Source organism: Trypanosoma theileri (genome assembly GCF_002087225.1).
Source record: "Trypanosoma theileri isolate Edinburgh chromosome Unknown TM35_Tth_4_V1, whole genome shotgun sequence".
In the NCBI taxonomy this organism is placed as follows: Eukaryota; Euglenozoa; class Kinetoplastea; order Trypanosomatida; family Trypanosomatidae; genus Trypanosoma; species Trypanosoma theileri.
The window spans coordinates 338,374-351,102 of record NW_021639846.1 but is presented as its reverse complement, the minus strand read 5'-3'; the positions used below and the strand labels follow the sequence as shown (position 1 = coordinate 351,102).

Sequence of the window (12,729 nt, the reverse complement as noted above, 5' to 3'; positions counted from 1 at the left end):
TTTTTTTTTTTTTTTTTTTTTAATAGCTTTGAATACGATAGGTTTATTTTCACATCTTTTATACAAGAAAAGAAAAAAAAATAAAATAAAATAATACTAGAGAGAACACCATGCATGCGCATGATGCCCCTGGCAGTATAGTTACTACAGATGAAGGTCTTTTCTTAGTGCCAAAGGAGAAGCAGTTACCCCACTTTAAATGGGAACCTGAACAACAACGCTTTGTTATTTTAGAACGAGATGGTGATGATCTAGTGTTGTGCTTATCACCGAGAGAAACTATTTCATTAGATTATTTGCATGGAAGTGACTGGGGTGATGGTGTAGAAAACATTATTCCTTGTTGGGCCATTTATGGAGTCCTTCCAATTGGTCGAACCTCATCTATTCTTTTGTACGTTACAAAGAGAGAACATGTGGCAACATTGCCTTTTATGGGTTCTCATGAGGTGTTTGCCGTAAGAGAATTTAAATGTATGTCGTTAGCATCAAGTTCAGTTCGTTGTACAGCTTCTGATTTGTCTAAAAATGAAGAAAAGGATTTTAAAGAAGGATCTATTCAACCGGGACCTTTTCAAGAACTTTCTGATGAGATTGTTGCAGAATACCGTGCAGTAATTGAACGATTTTGTGCCAATTCCCAGAAACACTCTGGAGGATCATACTTTTTTTACTCCCCAACAATAAATTTGGCATTAGATCCATCTGAAATGTTAAATCAAAGAAGAAATTCATTAACCACAACAATGTCTGGATGTGCTAACTTTCCTTTAACTGGAACAGTAGGTATTGATGGTGGTTTAGAGGGAGATCTCACTACAGTGGGTGTATTCCAATGGAATGCACCTTTACTCAAAGCATTTGATACACCTGGTGAATCCATGTCTATCGATAAGTATTACTTTACACCTTCATTTATTAGAGGTATAGTTACATCATCTGATGTTTCTACAGATGGAGTACAACTTTTGCTTATCAATAGACTAAGTTACCGTTGGTCTGGCACACGGTATAATCGTCGAGGATTAGATTCAAGTGGAACTGGAATTCCTGCAAACTTTTCAGTTTCAACTTTATGGGTTTTCCCTTTAGAAGGGGAACATGAAAATAATGAAATGACATCATCATCATCTGCATCATTATCATCATCATTCTATGAGAAACGGGTTGCAACATTTTCTATTCTACGAGGTTCGGTTCCCAGGCGTTGGAGTCAACCAGCAAATTTAGGTTTTAAACCTACTATAACTATTTTATCTTCTACTTCAGGAGTAAATGAGTTTGTTTCTCATTTAAAATTTTTGCAAGGTCTTCTTCATGGAATTTCATCCTTACAATGTATGGATACAACATCTTCTAGTCAACTGGAACTCCCACTTTCTAAGGGATTTGAAAAGAGTTTTCTAGAACAACAAGAAAGTGAAAGTAAACATGGAAAATTTATGGATGTTCGTTACTTTAAATATGATGTTAAATCTCGAAAACAAAAACTTTCATATGATGCAATGAAGAAGGAAATAAGTGCATTACTTGGAATGGATGATTATGGTAATTCGGATGTTGTTGATTTTTCACAGTGGTGTGCAAATTCTGTAGTAGTAGAAGATGAAATGATGTCTGGTGAAAATGAGGATTATCCATCTTTGGAATGGAGAAATATACATCAACAAGAACACTACGTCCGTGTAAACTGTTTAGATTGTTTAGATCGTACAAATCTAGCACAGTCAATGATTGCTATTGGTGTACTTCCTCGCATGATACGCTATGTACATGGAATAAAAGATGAAATATATAAAGAAAAAGGCAATAATAATAATAATAATAATAATAATAATAATAATAGAGGAGATAATGATGATAATTACACCAATTGTGAATTTAATAAATCTAAAATGCAATGTAAACAATTGTGGGTTCAACAAGGTGTGGCTATTTCACAACTATATGCAGGAAGTGATCCTCATTTTGTTAATTATCTTTTGAAAGGTCGATCAGGATTTCGAGATAAATGTGAAGAAGGTATACTCGCTTTAAAACGATGGATTCAACAGAATTTATATGATGGAGATAAACAAGATGCTATTTCCCTTATTACACGTCAACATAATCCTGCTCTTTTTCATTCTGAATTTGAGAGTCCTTTCTCCCGACGTTTATCTGGACTTAACAAGATGGTAGCACTCGGTTTCATTTCTGCCATTTTACCTCTTGTTTTAAACATTGTTTTGGCATTTTTATATCCAAAGTATAGAATGCGACAAGAGTTTTTATTCTTTGATTTACTGTGGTGTATATACTTATTTCTTTGGGTATCTCACGTAAGAAAGAAGGGTACTGATTACACAAACTATCCTTTACTTCAATGAAGCCGCGCTGATGTGGAATTGGAACTGATCGTAGAGTGTAATGCTTATGGTACGAGTTTTATTTTGTAACAGACTCGTTCCCCTTCTCAAAATGATAGGGTCTTTTTTTTTTTTATGAACGTTTATTATTATTATTATTATTATTATTATTATTATTATTATTATCAACGCTGGTATTGTGAGAAAAAAAAAGAAAAAGAGCAAAAGGAAGAGAAATAAATAGTAAAAAAAAAAAAAACATGAAAACGAGACGCATGCAAATATATATATTAATAATACTTGGGTTTATCGATATGCGTTGAACGGCTTCCCGAATAATCTATCGATCTATCTAATGGGAGTGTAGCGTTGGACGATTAAACAATAAAGGGGAATCTCTGTAATTTGTGTGTGTTATCAATAGCCCTATGTTCTTTGTAAGACCGTAAAGGTGATATGACCTTTGGAAAGTACCATATAATATTATCATTATAAATATAATTTGATTTCCTGTTACAATGAGTGCTTTTATTTTTCTTGTTTGATTTCTTTTTTTCTGGGGAGTGTTTAGTTCATTTATATTCGCCTAACTCTATTATTTATTTTTATTAGAAAGAGATTGGGATTGTTTGATTCAGAGCACTTGGCTGCTGTCTTGTTTTTTTGTTTTGTTTTGTTTTCGTTTGGGAGACATTGTGTAGAGAAACATTTATACACATACAGACGCATACATTCATAGAGCCAAAATATTATTAAATTGAGTAGTTTAACGTTATTATGTTTGCAACCGTAAGAAGAAAACTAGGACTAAATGAACGAATGAAGCTGATGTTCGTATTATTAGTTCTAGTCATCATTATGGCGTATATGGCTTCAATTGTTTTCCTTTGGTCTTCAGGTCCATCTCCTCAAGATATCCCTTCCTCTAATGAAAAACCTCTTGTTTCCTCGATAACATTTAACGGTTGTAATTCTATGGAAATGTTTCGTCATTATCCAATAAAAATGCCTTTCACTGCGGCACTTCATCCTTCTATTATACTGCTGGATCGTAAGGGATGTGCACAAGTGTGGGAGCAAATAGCGAATCGTAAAGGACGTCATCCCTGTCCAGCTGATTTTGCCCTTCAATGTGCAAGAGGTCGTGTTTGTTATACACATAAGGAAGAAGAAGACACACTTGCAGAAATGAATAAAACTTGGAGTGATCGAAATGCAAAGAGTAAAGAATTGGAATCACGTCCCTGGCTTGTTGTTCATCATGGCGGGAAATCCCCTTCTAATCTCGTCCAGCAAGGCAACGCCGTCCTCTCAGCATTGGGACTCACTCAGGTAGTAACCCGCATTGAAAGCGACATCCGCTCTTGTCGTTTACCCTCTAAAAAGATGATCGCAGAGGATTGTGAAAAATTAGACACTATACAAGGAAATGCAAAGAAGGGAAAATATGTTTTAGTGGAATTAGGAGCAGGGAATGGCAATATTATTTATTCTTTCTGTCCTCCCGATCCATTTCGTCGATTACGTTGTTTCGGTGTAGACTTGGTGCCAAGTTTAGTAAATGACGCCATGTCGTATCAAGAACATATAAATATCGTCACGGGAGTTTCTTCACCATTACGTGATGGTTCCGCCACTCATGTTTTTATTCACGGCGTGTTGGCGGTGGCTTCACCAAAGGATGGATGTCGATTGATTCGTGAGGGTCTGCGGCTTTTAACTCCACAAGGTACTTTGTTAATTGTAATGGTCTTTACAGGGTTTTCTGCAGCTTGGCCAACACGACATCATCCCTTCTTTTTTAACGACATCATGGCTGAAAAGGGGTCATTAAACACATCCTTTTCCTCCTCTTCCTCTTCCTCTTCCTCTTCCTCTTCCTCTTCCTCTTCCTCTTCCTCTTCCTCTTCTTTTTCATCATCTACATTGCGTTACTGTAGTGGTATCACCAATGAAAATTATAGTGAAATAATTGAAAAAGTAGAATTTCTGTGGGATGCAGATGGTTTTTCATTTTATTCACCCAAGTTTCACCAAACAGGTGTGTACGTTGTGCGCTTAACTCGCTCCGATAAACCAATGAAACCCTTACCAGGAGAGATACCAAATAATGGTACCTTAAAAAGTGAAGAAGGAAAATTTTTTAAGGAAATGTGTGAAGATCCAGAACGCACGGATCGTATTAGAGATGCTCAAGTTCTTTGGGCTGATCGTGTTCTTGAAATGCATCGCACCAGAATACGAAAGAAAATTAGCAAAGGAAAGTATATATGGGTTTCTCAGGGGTGAAAAGAGGGGCAACAAGAGGAGAAGGCGAGAGAGAGAGATGTTGAAGTGGGGAAAACACCAACGCAAAGTATCATCTTTGTAGAATGCTTGTAATGATTGTGGAATATGATATTAGCAATTACAAACCAATTGCATTTTATAATTATATATGTTTTTTTTTTTTTTTTGAGTGTGAGTAAACATTTGGTGTTGCTAATAAACTATTGTTGATCTTATTCTTGGTTTATTGTAGTATTGTATTGGTGTTGTGTGTAGATGCACAATTTTTTTTTTTTTTCTTGTTATTGATATTCTCTTCTTTTGCTTCTTTTTGTTGTTCATATTGATTGAATGAAAAAAAAAAAGGAAAACAAAAACACATACCAAGCTAGGTCGCAATTTTTTAGAGGAATACCAAGGAATTTCAAAAAAAAAAAAAGAAATAAAAAAAAAAGAATAAAGAAGAAAAATAAAAAAAGAAAAGGAAATAAAAAAAAAAAAAGAAATAAGAAAATAGTGTATTGGTGAGTAGACGGCGCAAACGAACCGGTATATATTTCTCTCACCATAGTATCAAAAACTACCAAACCCGTTATATAGTGTGCTGTTAGAGTAAAGAATAGAGAGGAAAAGAAAAAAAAAAGAAAAGAAAAACACACTACATATTTACCTAGGGAAAAGAATAAATAGTGCGTTTCTGCATTTGTTTGTTTTTTTCTTGTTTCTTTGTTTGTTTTTTTCTTTTACTGTAATTACTGTTTATGTGGTACACATCCCCTTATTATACCTCTATTAACAATGTTCACGGTCGCTTAACCATGCGGCGTGTAATGACACGTTTTTGGAGTCCTTTTTGTCGACGAATTACCGGACCAGATTTACGTGCATATGGATTTCATGAAGTCTTCAACAGTATACGAACACATGATGATGATTTTACTTGTCAAGTAAATGGCCAAGTTGGGGATGCGAAACTTGTTGAGGATTTTTTCATCCTTCTTCTTTGTGGTTTTAACATTATGGATGTAAAGTTGGAGAATTCATCAATGACGGATGCCATTAATGATTCCTGCAATTTTAAAGGTACATATACGTTAGAACACGCACGGCCGTTTCTTGGATGGTCTCCCACATCTGTGAATACTTCATCCAATCTAAAAATTTCCTCACCCCTTCTTTCCTTCCCAACTCCTAATTGCTCTACTCCAATTACTAATACTACTACTAATACTACTGCCGCTACAGCTTTTACTAGTGGTGATAGTAATAGTATGAATAGTAGTAGTTGTGATGGTGATAGTGATATCACTGCGGTGAAGAGACGGCTGGATGCCCCGCCGCCGCCGTTGCTGCTGCGCGTCCCCTTCACAGCGCGGCTGGAGGGCTCCGAGAGGGGCATTTCGCACATGATCCTCCGCTCGCCGGCCCTCAATCTCGTCGCCGCCCACCACAGCTGCCCGCCCGCAGTGCGGAGTTGTCTGCAGAACTCAGACGCGATGCAGGCACTCGTGCGTCTGCGCCGTGCGAATGTGCGACCAGATATCATCACCGACAAGACGTTGATGTCTATTGGCGCACGAAAGGAGGCGTGGAGCTCTGCAATGGGTATTCTATAGTCAGCAAAAGAAAAAAAAAATAAATAAAGGGGGTGGGAAAGAAATGTGAATTTGGAGGAAGAAAATAGAGGCTGTGGAGTTGAGGGGAAGCTCTCTATTGCACATTCAAGGGTGCACGCGTTTAAAATTAAAAAAAAGCAAGAAGATGGGATTAAAAAAAAAAAAATATATATATATATGCGGAAAGGGAGAAGAAGGGAAATGCCATCTGCTTTTCGTGTTTATATATTCTTTTTTTTTCTTCATTCTTCTTCTTGGGAATTGGAGGGATTGTGTTTTTTTTTTTTTTTTTTTTTTTTTATTATTATTCTGTTTTACACCTATCTTACTTTCATTTGGTGGCTCTTTGTCTTGAAAGTGGTTTTTCGCACATAAGAGGCATTTGAGTGTCACCATTGTATTTACAGAGACGCTTAAAAATTATATATATATGAGTATATATTCTTTGCTTTTTCTTTGTATTTCTCTGTATACGTATGAAGGTGAGTGTCTCCGCTATTATACCACTCTTTCATTTACGAACGTCAACGTTTTGTTTTATTTCAGGTATTACGACGTCTCTGTACGTCAGTGTAATTCTTCTCCAGAGGAGTTGGGGACAGATTATACTTGTGTTGTTCTTTTTTTTTTTTTTTATGTCATTTCAGTGAAGTAAAAACAACGTGATATTTACTGATAAGAGTGTGGGAGATTGGTGTACTTTTCATTATTTAAAATTTTTTTTAGAATTGTTTTCTTTTTTTTTTCTTTTTTTTTTTTTTTTCTTTTTGGTTTTATTGCTTCTCTTTCTCTTTCTTTTTCTTTTTTTACTTCGTTACTCTTATATATGTATATGTATGCATGTCCGTATGTAACTACGTTCGTGTGTGCATATGTCTTATCCGTTTTGTTATTATTGTTCTTGTCTTTTGCTTTTTATTATTATTTATAAATGCCACAACTTTCTTTTTTTTTTTTTTTTCGTTTATCTTTTGCTGTTTCAATGAAATGGGAAGAAATAATAACCCATATTTTCTCATCCAGAAATGTATGCAAACAGAGCAACAGAATTAAATCAAAAAAAAAAAAAAATTAAATGATATGTTTTTTCTTGAGAGCGGCACAGCGAAGATTAAATGCAATGAAATCGAAAAAAGAAAAAAAAAAAGAAAAGGCCATATATGTAATAATAATTATTATAATAGTTTTAATTAGAGAAAGGAAGTTGGGAAACGTCAAATGAGTGACGGTGTGGAATAGGTAAAGGGAGTGGGTAGATGATGGAAAAGAATGGATTAAAAGGTGGTACAGTTTGTATTTGAGAAAGCGTTAGCAATATACAGGAGGAAAAAAAGAAACATAGAGGCTGATAAGCACATAAAAAAAAAAAAAACCATGCCTAATTCGATGGAATTTTTTTGTGTCTTTTCTTGTACCTCTGTTATTGTTGTTTTTTTTATTTTCTTGTTTCTATCAGTTTTTTTTTCTTAATTCTTTCCTCTGCCTTATTTAAGATGATTCTTTATTTGGGTTTCTTTATTGTGTCGATCCCTTTACTGCTTTTTTTTTTTTCTTTCGTGCACATGAGTGGTCTTTTTTAGATCTGCCATCATTATTGGGTTGTTTGTGTGTGTTTGTGTGCGTGTGTTTGTGTGTTTGTTTTTCTATCTGGTTTAGAGGACTCGTTTTAAAAGAAATATATATATATATATATATATATATATATATATGACAATGTATTTTCTTTTTTAAATTTATGTGGAAAAGAAACATATTTGATGTTGCGTGTTGTTGCAATCGTGATATCTGAGTCTGTTTCTACGGCTATTCCGTCAATCAAAATGGGAGAAGGGGAATTATAGAGGTTCATGTGCGCAGCGCTTCCTTCTGTAATTGATTTCTTCTTGATATTGTTTTTTTCTTCAACTTATTTATTCTTTTTTCTCACTATTTGGTGAATTGTGGGGTATCCTTTTACTCTCTCTCTCTCTCTCTATATATATATATATATATATATATATATATATTCTCATGTATATACCATTTACTTCCTCTTCTCATTTTCCCTCACTCCTCTTGTTGCTAATCAGTACACATACACATACACGGGAATAAATAAGACTATTAGAAGGTTTAAAATGACAACAGTCGCTAGTCACGGTGCCTCTGCCGCAGAACTCGCCAAGTTCCGGCAGCTGCAGCGTCACTGGTGGGATCCCGACGGTCCACTCCGCACTTTACATCTTCTCAATCCCGCCCGCGTGGCGTATATACACCGCGCCTGTCAACAGTACGCCCGTCGCAACACGCCGCACACCACCGCGGACGCACTGCGCGGCATGCGGGTGTTGGACGTTGGCTGCGGCGGCGGTGTTCTCTCAGAGAGTCTCGCACGCCTCGGGGGCCACGTGCTTGGCATTGACGCCGGCGCCGAAGGTGTAGCGGTCGCACTGCGACGTCGTGGACAGCTGCTGCGGAGTGTGGCACACACACACGGTGAGCTCGTGCAGCTTAATTACCGCCATGTCTCACTTCACACCATTGCACAGGAGGAGAAGCAGCAATTTGATCTTGTTGTGGCCTCTGAAGTGATGGAGCATGTGGAGGATGCCGCAGGATTTGTGCAGGATCTATGTGCAGCAACCAAACCTGGTGGGATACTAGTGGTTTCCACAATGGATAAGTCTTTTCGTGCAGCTGTGGGATTTATTGGTGTTGCGGAGTATATAACTGGGTTGGTTCCACCTGGAACCCATGATTGGACAAAGTTTGTGCCCCCGAAAGACCTTTCGAGGTGCGCTTTAACCCATCAAGTTAGGGAAGTGGATCTTCAGTATGTTATGGCGTGCCCGGATGTATTGAGGTCAATTGCCACACGTCAGTTACAACTAAGTTTTTCACTTACAAATAAAATAGATACAGGTCATTATTTTTGGACTGGCGTAAAGATGCCGACTCCAGTGGCTACAACAGTCGCCTAAATATCGGAGTGTTTTTATTGTTATTGTTGTAGTTGCACCAGAGCGAGTTTAACTTTCCTATGTGGGGATAAACAATATATATATATATATATATATATATATATATATATTTATTTATTTATTTATTTATACGATAACGGTAGAATATGTGGGGTACATTTCTTTTTGTTTTTTGTTTCTTATGTGTACTTTTATGTATGTAGAATTCAGTATCCTTTTTTTTTTTCTTTTTTCTTCTGATTTCTATGTTGTAGTACTTGATAGGAAATATAGTTGTTATTATTTTTTTTTTGTTTGTTTGTTTTTGATCTGTACTTGTGTGTCTCTGTCTGTGATCATGACCACGAAGGGTACAATTCGGTTTGAGGACCTTGGTGAGCCTGTGCAGCGTCTGCTCAAGTCGCTGCGGGGTGGCTACACGGAGGAAGACATGGCCCTGCTGGAGTACGTTTCCGTGAAGGACATGGCGAAGATATACGGCGAGATGTGCAACGACCGCCACGTGGAGGAGATTTGGCAGGAACTCCGCATGGCGCTGCAGACGCGCAGAGAACAGGCGGCCCGCCGCGAGGCCGAACTTCTCAGCCGGCAGCAGCGGCTCGAGTTGGAGTGCGAGGCGGAGGCCCGCGAGAAGGCGGCGGAGGCGGCCGAAAAGGAGGCGAGAGAAGAAAGGGAGGAAGAAGAAGAAGAAGAGGCCGCCAGGCAGCGGGCCGAGAGGCGGCGGCGCCGGCGGGAGGCTCGTGCGCGGGAACTGCAGGAAGAACAGGAAGCACTCGCCGCTGAACGCGCCAAACACAACGCCGCTAAAACTAACAAAAATAAATCACAGAAGAAGGCGTGGGAGGAATATGTGGCAAGTCACCCGCTAGAGTTCAGTAGAGAGACAAAACAGGAAATTCAACAAACACGTGTGGAGCATAATATGAAGGCACCACCACAAGCTAGCAGCGATCTGCTGAACCGTACATATACCCCAAAATGTCCAAAGTGCGGTACCCGGTTTGTAACTCCACCGCAGCAGTGGGATTGTCCAATATGTCTTCGACGTCATCGGCAACACATTAAAGTTTGGCAACCAGATGACTCTTCACCAGCGTGCATGATTTGCCACTCCTCCATTGGGCGATTCTCGCGTCACCACTGTCGTAGTTGTGGTAGACTAGTATGCAATCAGTGTAGCGATTCAAGGGGTTTAATCCCTGCATTGGGTTTTAATGAAGCCACGAAGATATGTGATGATTGCGCAAACATGGTCACTCAATCATCAACGTAATCTAAGGTGAAGTTATGAATTGTGTTAATGATGGGCAATTTTATTTTTGTATGTTTGTTTGTTGTTCTTGTTGTTTTGTATGTGTGTGTGTGTGCTTTGTCGAGGGTTAACCTTATCCTCTCTTTTTCTTTTTTTTTTTTTCCTTGTTTCGTTACTTTGCTGATTCTGTTTGCTTTATGAATACGTTTGTTTCCTGTGTCTTTTTGTGTAGAGTATCGTCTTGATTCTGTGGATAAGGTTTTTTATTTTATTTTTGTTTGTGTAGGTCAAAGGTTCAATTCACTGACGTCAAGAGTGAAAAGAAAAAAAAAAAACATAAAATAAAAAATAGGAGCGCTTGTATTTGTGAGTGCATTATTTTTTCTTTTCCTTTCTATTTTTCTCTGCAATATCGTTCAGAAGAGATTAAAAAAAAAAAAAAAATGATTATAAGAAAGGGGGAAAACAAGAAACAAGCGTTCGTTCCACATTTTTTTGTTGTTGTTGTTGTTCTTGTTCACCTATGCTATTTTTCGTTCTACCAGCTCTGGTGATTTTAAAATGATTACAAGACATACCTATATATATATATATATATATATATCATGATATAATCCATATCTATACATTACTTTAGGTCATGAGTTTTTTTTTTTTTTCTGTTTGTGAGGCTTGGTTTATTGGAAATATTTACCCTTGTTTCTTTTTTTTTCTCTATTTAAATGTGTTTTTTCTTTTATCCTTTAACACATCACTAAAGTAGAAGTCGAGCTAATTACCAAAGGACGAAAGAAAGGAACGAAAGTAAAAGGAAAGAAGCCCAACAACTAAAAAAAAAAAAAAACAAGAACGAAAAACGGCAATCTAATAATATAGAGAACAACAACAACAAAAAAGAAAAAACGGGAATATATACAACGGAATGGACAGTGTGGCTCTCAGCGTAAGTTCTTTCGTGCACCGCGCGGAAGCCCTCAATGTCCCACTCCTTCGTAGCAAAACTGTGGTACTCGCCGTTGCCATGGGAATTCCAGTCGCGGTACTACTGCACGACACCTCCAATTACTGGATGCCTACAACTTGGCAAATTCCTATTGTCTCGTGGTTTTGCCGTAAGTGGCGTCAGAATCCTGAAGAAAAAAGAGCTCATTTAACTCTTGCACGCAATGCCATTATATTCATTTTTGTAGCCTTGGCGTTGAATGAAGGTACGTACTATCAAACCCCAGTGGATTACGTCGCTGATCGTGTTACCAGCAGCACCGCTCGTAAATCCTTAAATGAACACATTCGCGGGTCTCGTCAGGCGGCCTTCGCTGCGGCCGGTGATTTGGTCGGCGAAGAGGGACTCAACGAGGCGAATGTCCGTCAGCAGCGGGACACTGCACTCCGCCGCCGCTTTGTGCATGACAGCCGTGCCGAACACTAAAGAGAAAAAAAGAAAAAAAAAAAGTACCGTTGACGCTCGGGCAAAGGCGATGAGACATGGAAGTGATGTACAACACATCAGACGGCATAGCGAAAAAGGAAGAAAAAGAAAAAAAAAAGGAAACGGATAAAAAAAAAAAAAAAGAGAAAGAAAAGACGATGCATCAAAATTGTTCAAACAAACTCAAAACAAAAAAAACAACGAAGTAAACGAGTGCCAAGAGGGAGAGAACAAGAACAACAACAAAAAAAAAAAAAAAAAACGGGATCGGAAGTGGAAGAGATTCACTTTTCATATTGAAGGGGGTTGATGAAATATTGAATTATTTTTCCACTTCGCTTCTCTGATTTCACAGATTGTCGAAGTTGACAAAACAAACGGCAACATTATTTTAATTACAGACGCTGAGTTGTAGCCCTCCGTCTTTTTTTTTTTTTTTTTTTTCTTCCCTCTTTGATGCCCTATTAACTCTGCTTTCTCTTAATGGAATCCGCTACCAACACTGCATTCGTATGACTAGGTTGAAGTGACATCGAATAAAAAAATGATTCTCTGTGTCAAATATATACATGTGTGTACATTTGTGTATATGTGGTTTTCTATCGTTACAAAATATATTTTTGAGACGTCTCCTTTTTCTTTTTGTTTTCTAATGTTTTTTTTTTTGTTTTGATTTCTCATTTATATTTTCGTTAGGGTAAAAGAGGAAGGGTCTCACACACACATACATATACATACATATAAAGGTGAAGGGGGAAAAAAAAAACGAAAAGGGATCAGAACACATAGAGAGTAAAAGGAATTTATCACCTGTGTGTTAGTGTGAATAATTCATATATTTGGTTTTTTTTTTTTT

General features: G+C 37.5%; 6 protein-coding genes across 6 annotated transcripts; all 6 read left to right on the top strand.

Moving 5' to 3' along the window:
* Positions 1 to 110: 110 nt before the first annotated feature.
* Positions 111 to 2,369, top strand: TM35_000042510 (putative synaptojanin (N-terminal domain), putative,inositol/phosphatidylinositol phosphatase; the record flags this gene model as incomplete). Its single annotated transcript, XM_029022445.1, has 1 exon — positions 111 to 2,369. One exon carries the CDS (start codon positions 111 to 113, stop codon positions 2,367 to 2,369), a length of 2,259 nt encoding a protein of 752 aa, XP_028886103.1.
* Positions 2,370 to 3,206: 837 nt separating this feature from the next.
* On the top strand, positions 3,207 to 4,637 carry TM35_000042500 (uncharacterized protein; the record flags this gene model as incomplete). The annotated part of the gene is made up of 1 exon (XM_029022444.1): positions 3,207 to 4,637. The coding sequence occupies one exon, from the start codon at positions 3,207 to 3,209 to the stop codon at positions 4,635 to 4,637; it is 1,431 nt and encodes a 476-aa protein (XP_028886102.1).
* A 740-nt stretch (positions 4,638 to 5,377) lies between these two features.
* TM35_000042490 (uncharacterized protein) lies at positions 5,378 to 6,232 on the top strand (the record flags this gene model as incomplete). Its single annotated transcript, XM_029022443.1, has 1 exon — positions 5,378 to 6,232. One exon carries the CDS (start codon positions 5,378 to 5,380, stop codon positions 6,230 to 6,232), a length of 855 nt encoding a protein of 284 aa, XP_028886101.1.
* Positions 6,233 to 8,349: 2,117 nt separating this feature from the next.
* On the top strand, positions 8,350 to 9,192 carry TM35_000042480 (3-demethylubiquinone-9 3-methyltransferase; the record flags this gene model as incomplete). The annotated part of the gene is made up of 1 exon (XM_029022442.1): positions 8,350 to 9,192. One exon carries the CDS (start codon positions 8,350 to 8,352, stop codon positions 9,190 to 9,192), a length of 843 nt encoding a protein of 280 aa, XP_028886100.1.
* A 337-nt stretch (positions 9,193 to 9,529) lies between these two features.
* TM35_000042470 (uncharacterized protein) lies at positions 9,530 to 10,465 on the top strand (the record flags this gene model as incomplete). The annotated part of the gene is made up of 1 exon (XM_029022441.1): positions 9,530 to 10,465. One exon carries the CDS (start codon positions 9,530 to 9,532, stop codon positions 10,463 to 10,465), a length of 936 nt encoding a protein of 311 aa, XP_028886099.1.
* A 901-nt stretch (positions 10,466 to 11,366) lies between these two features.
* Positions 11,367 to 11,873, top strand: TM35_000042460 (uncharacterized protein; the record flags this gene model as incomplete). The annotated part of the gene is made up of 1 exon (XM_029022440.1): positions 11,367 to 11,873. One exon carries the CDS (start codon positions 11,367 to 11,369, stop codon positions 11,871 to 11,873), a length of 507 nt encoding a protein of 168 aa, XP_028886098.1.
* Between the last annotated feature and the right edge of the window lie 856 nt (positions 11,874 to 12,729).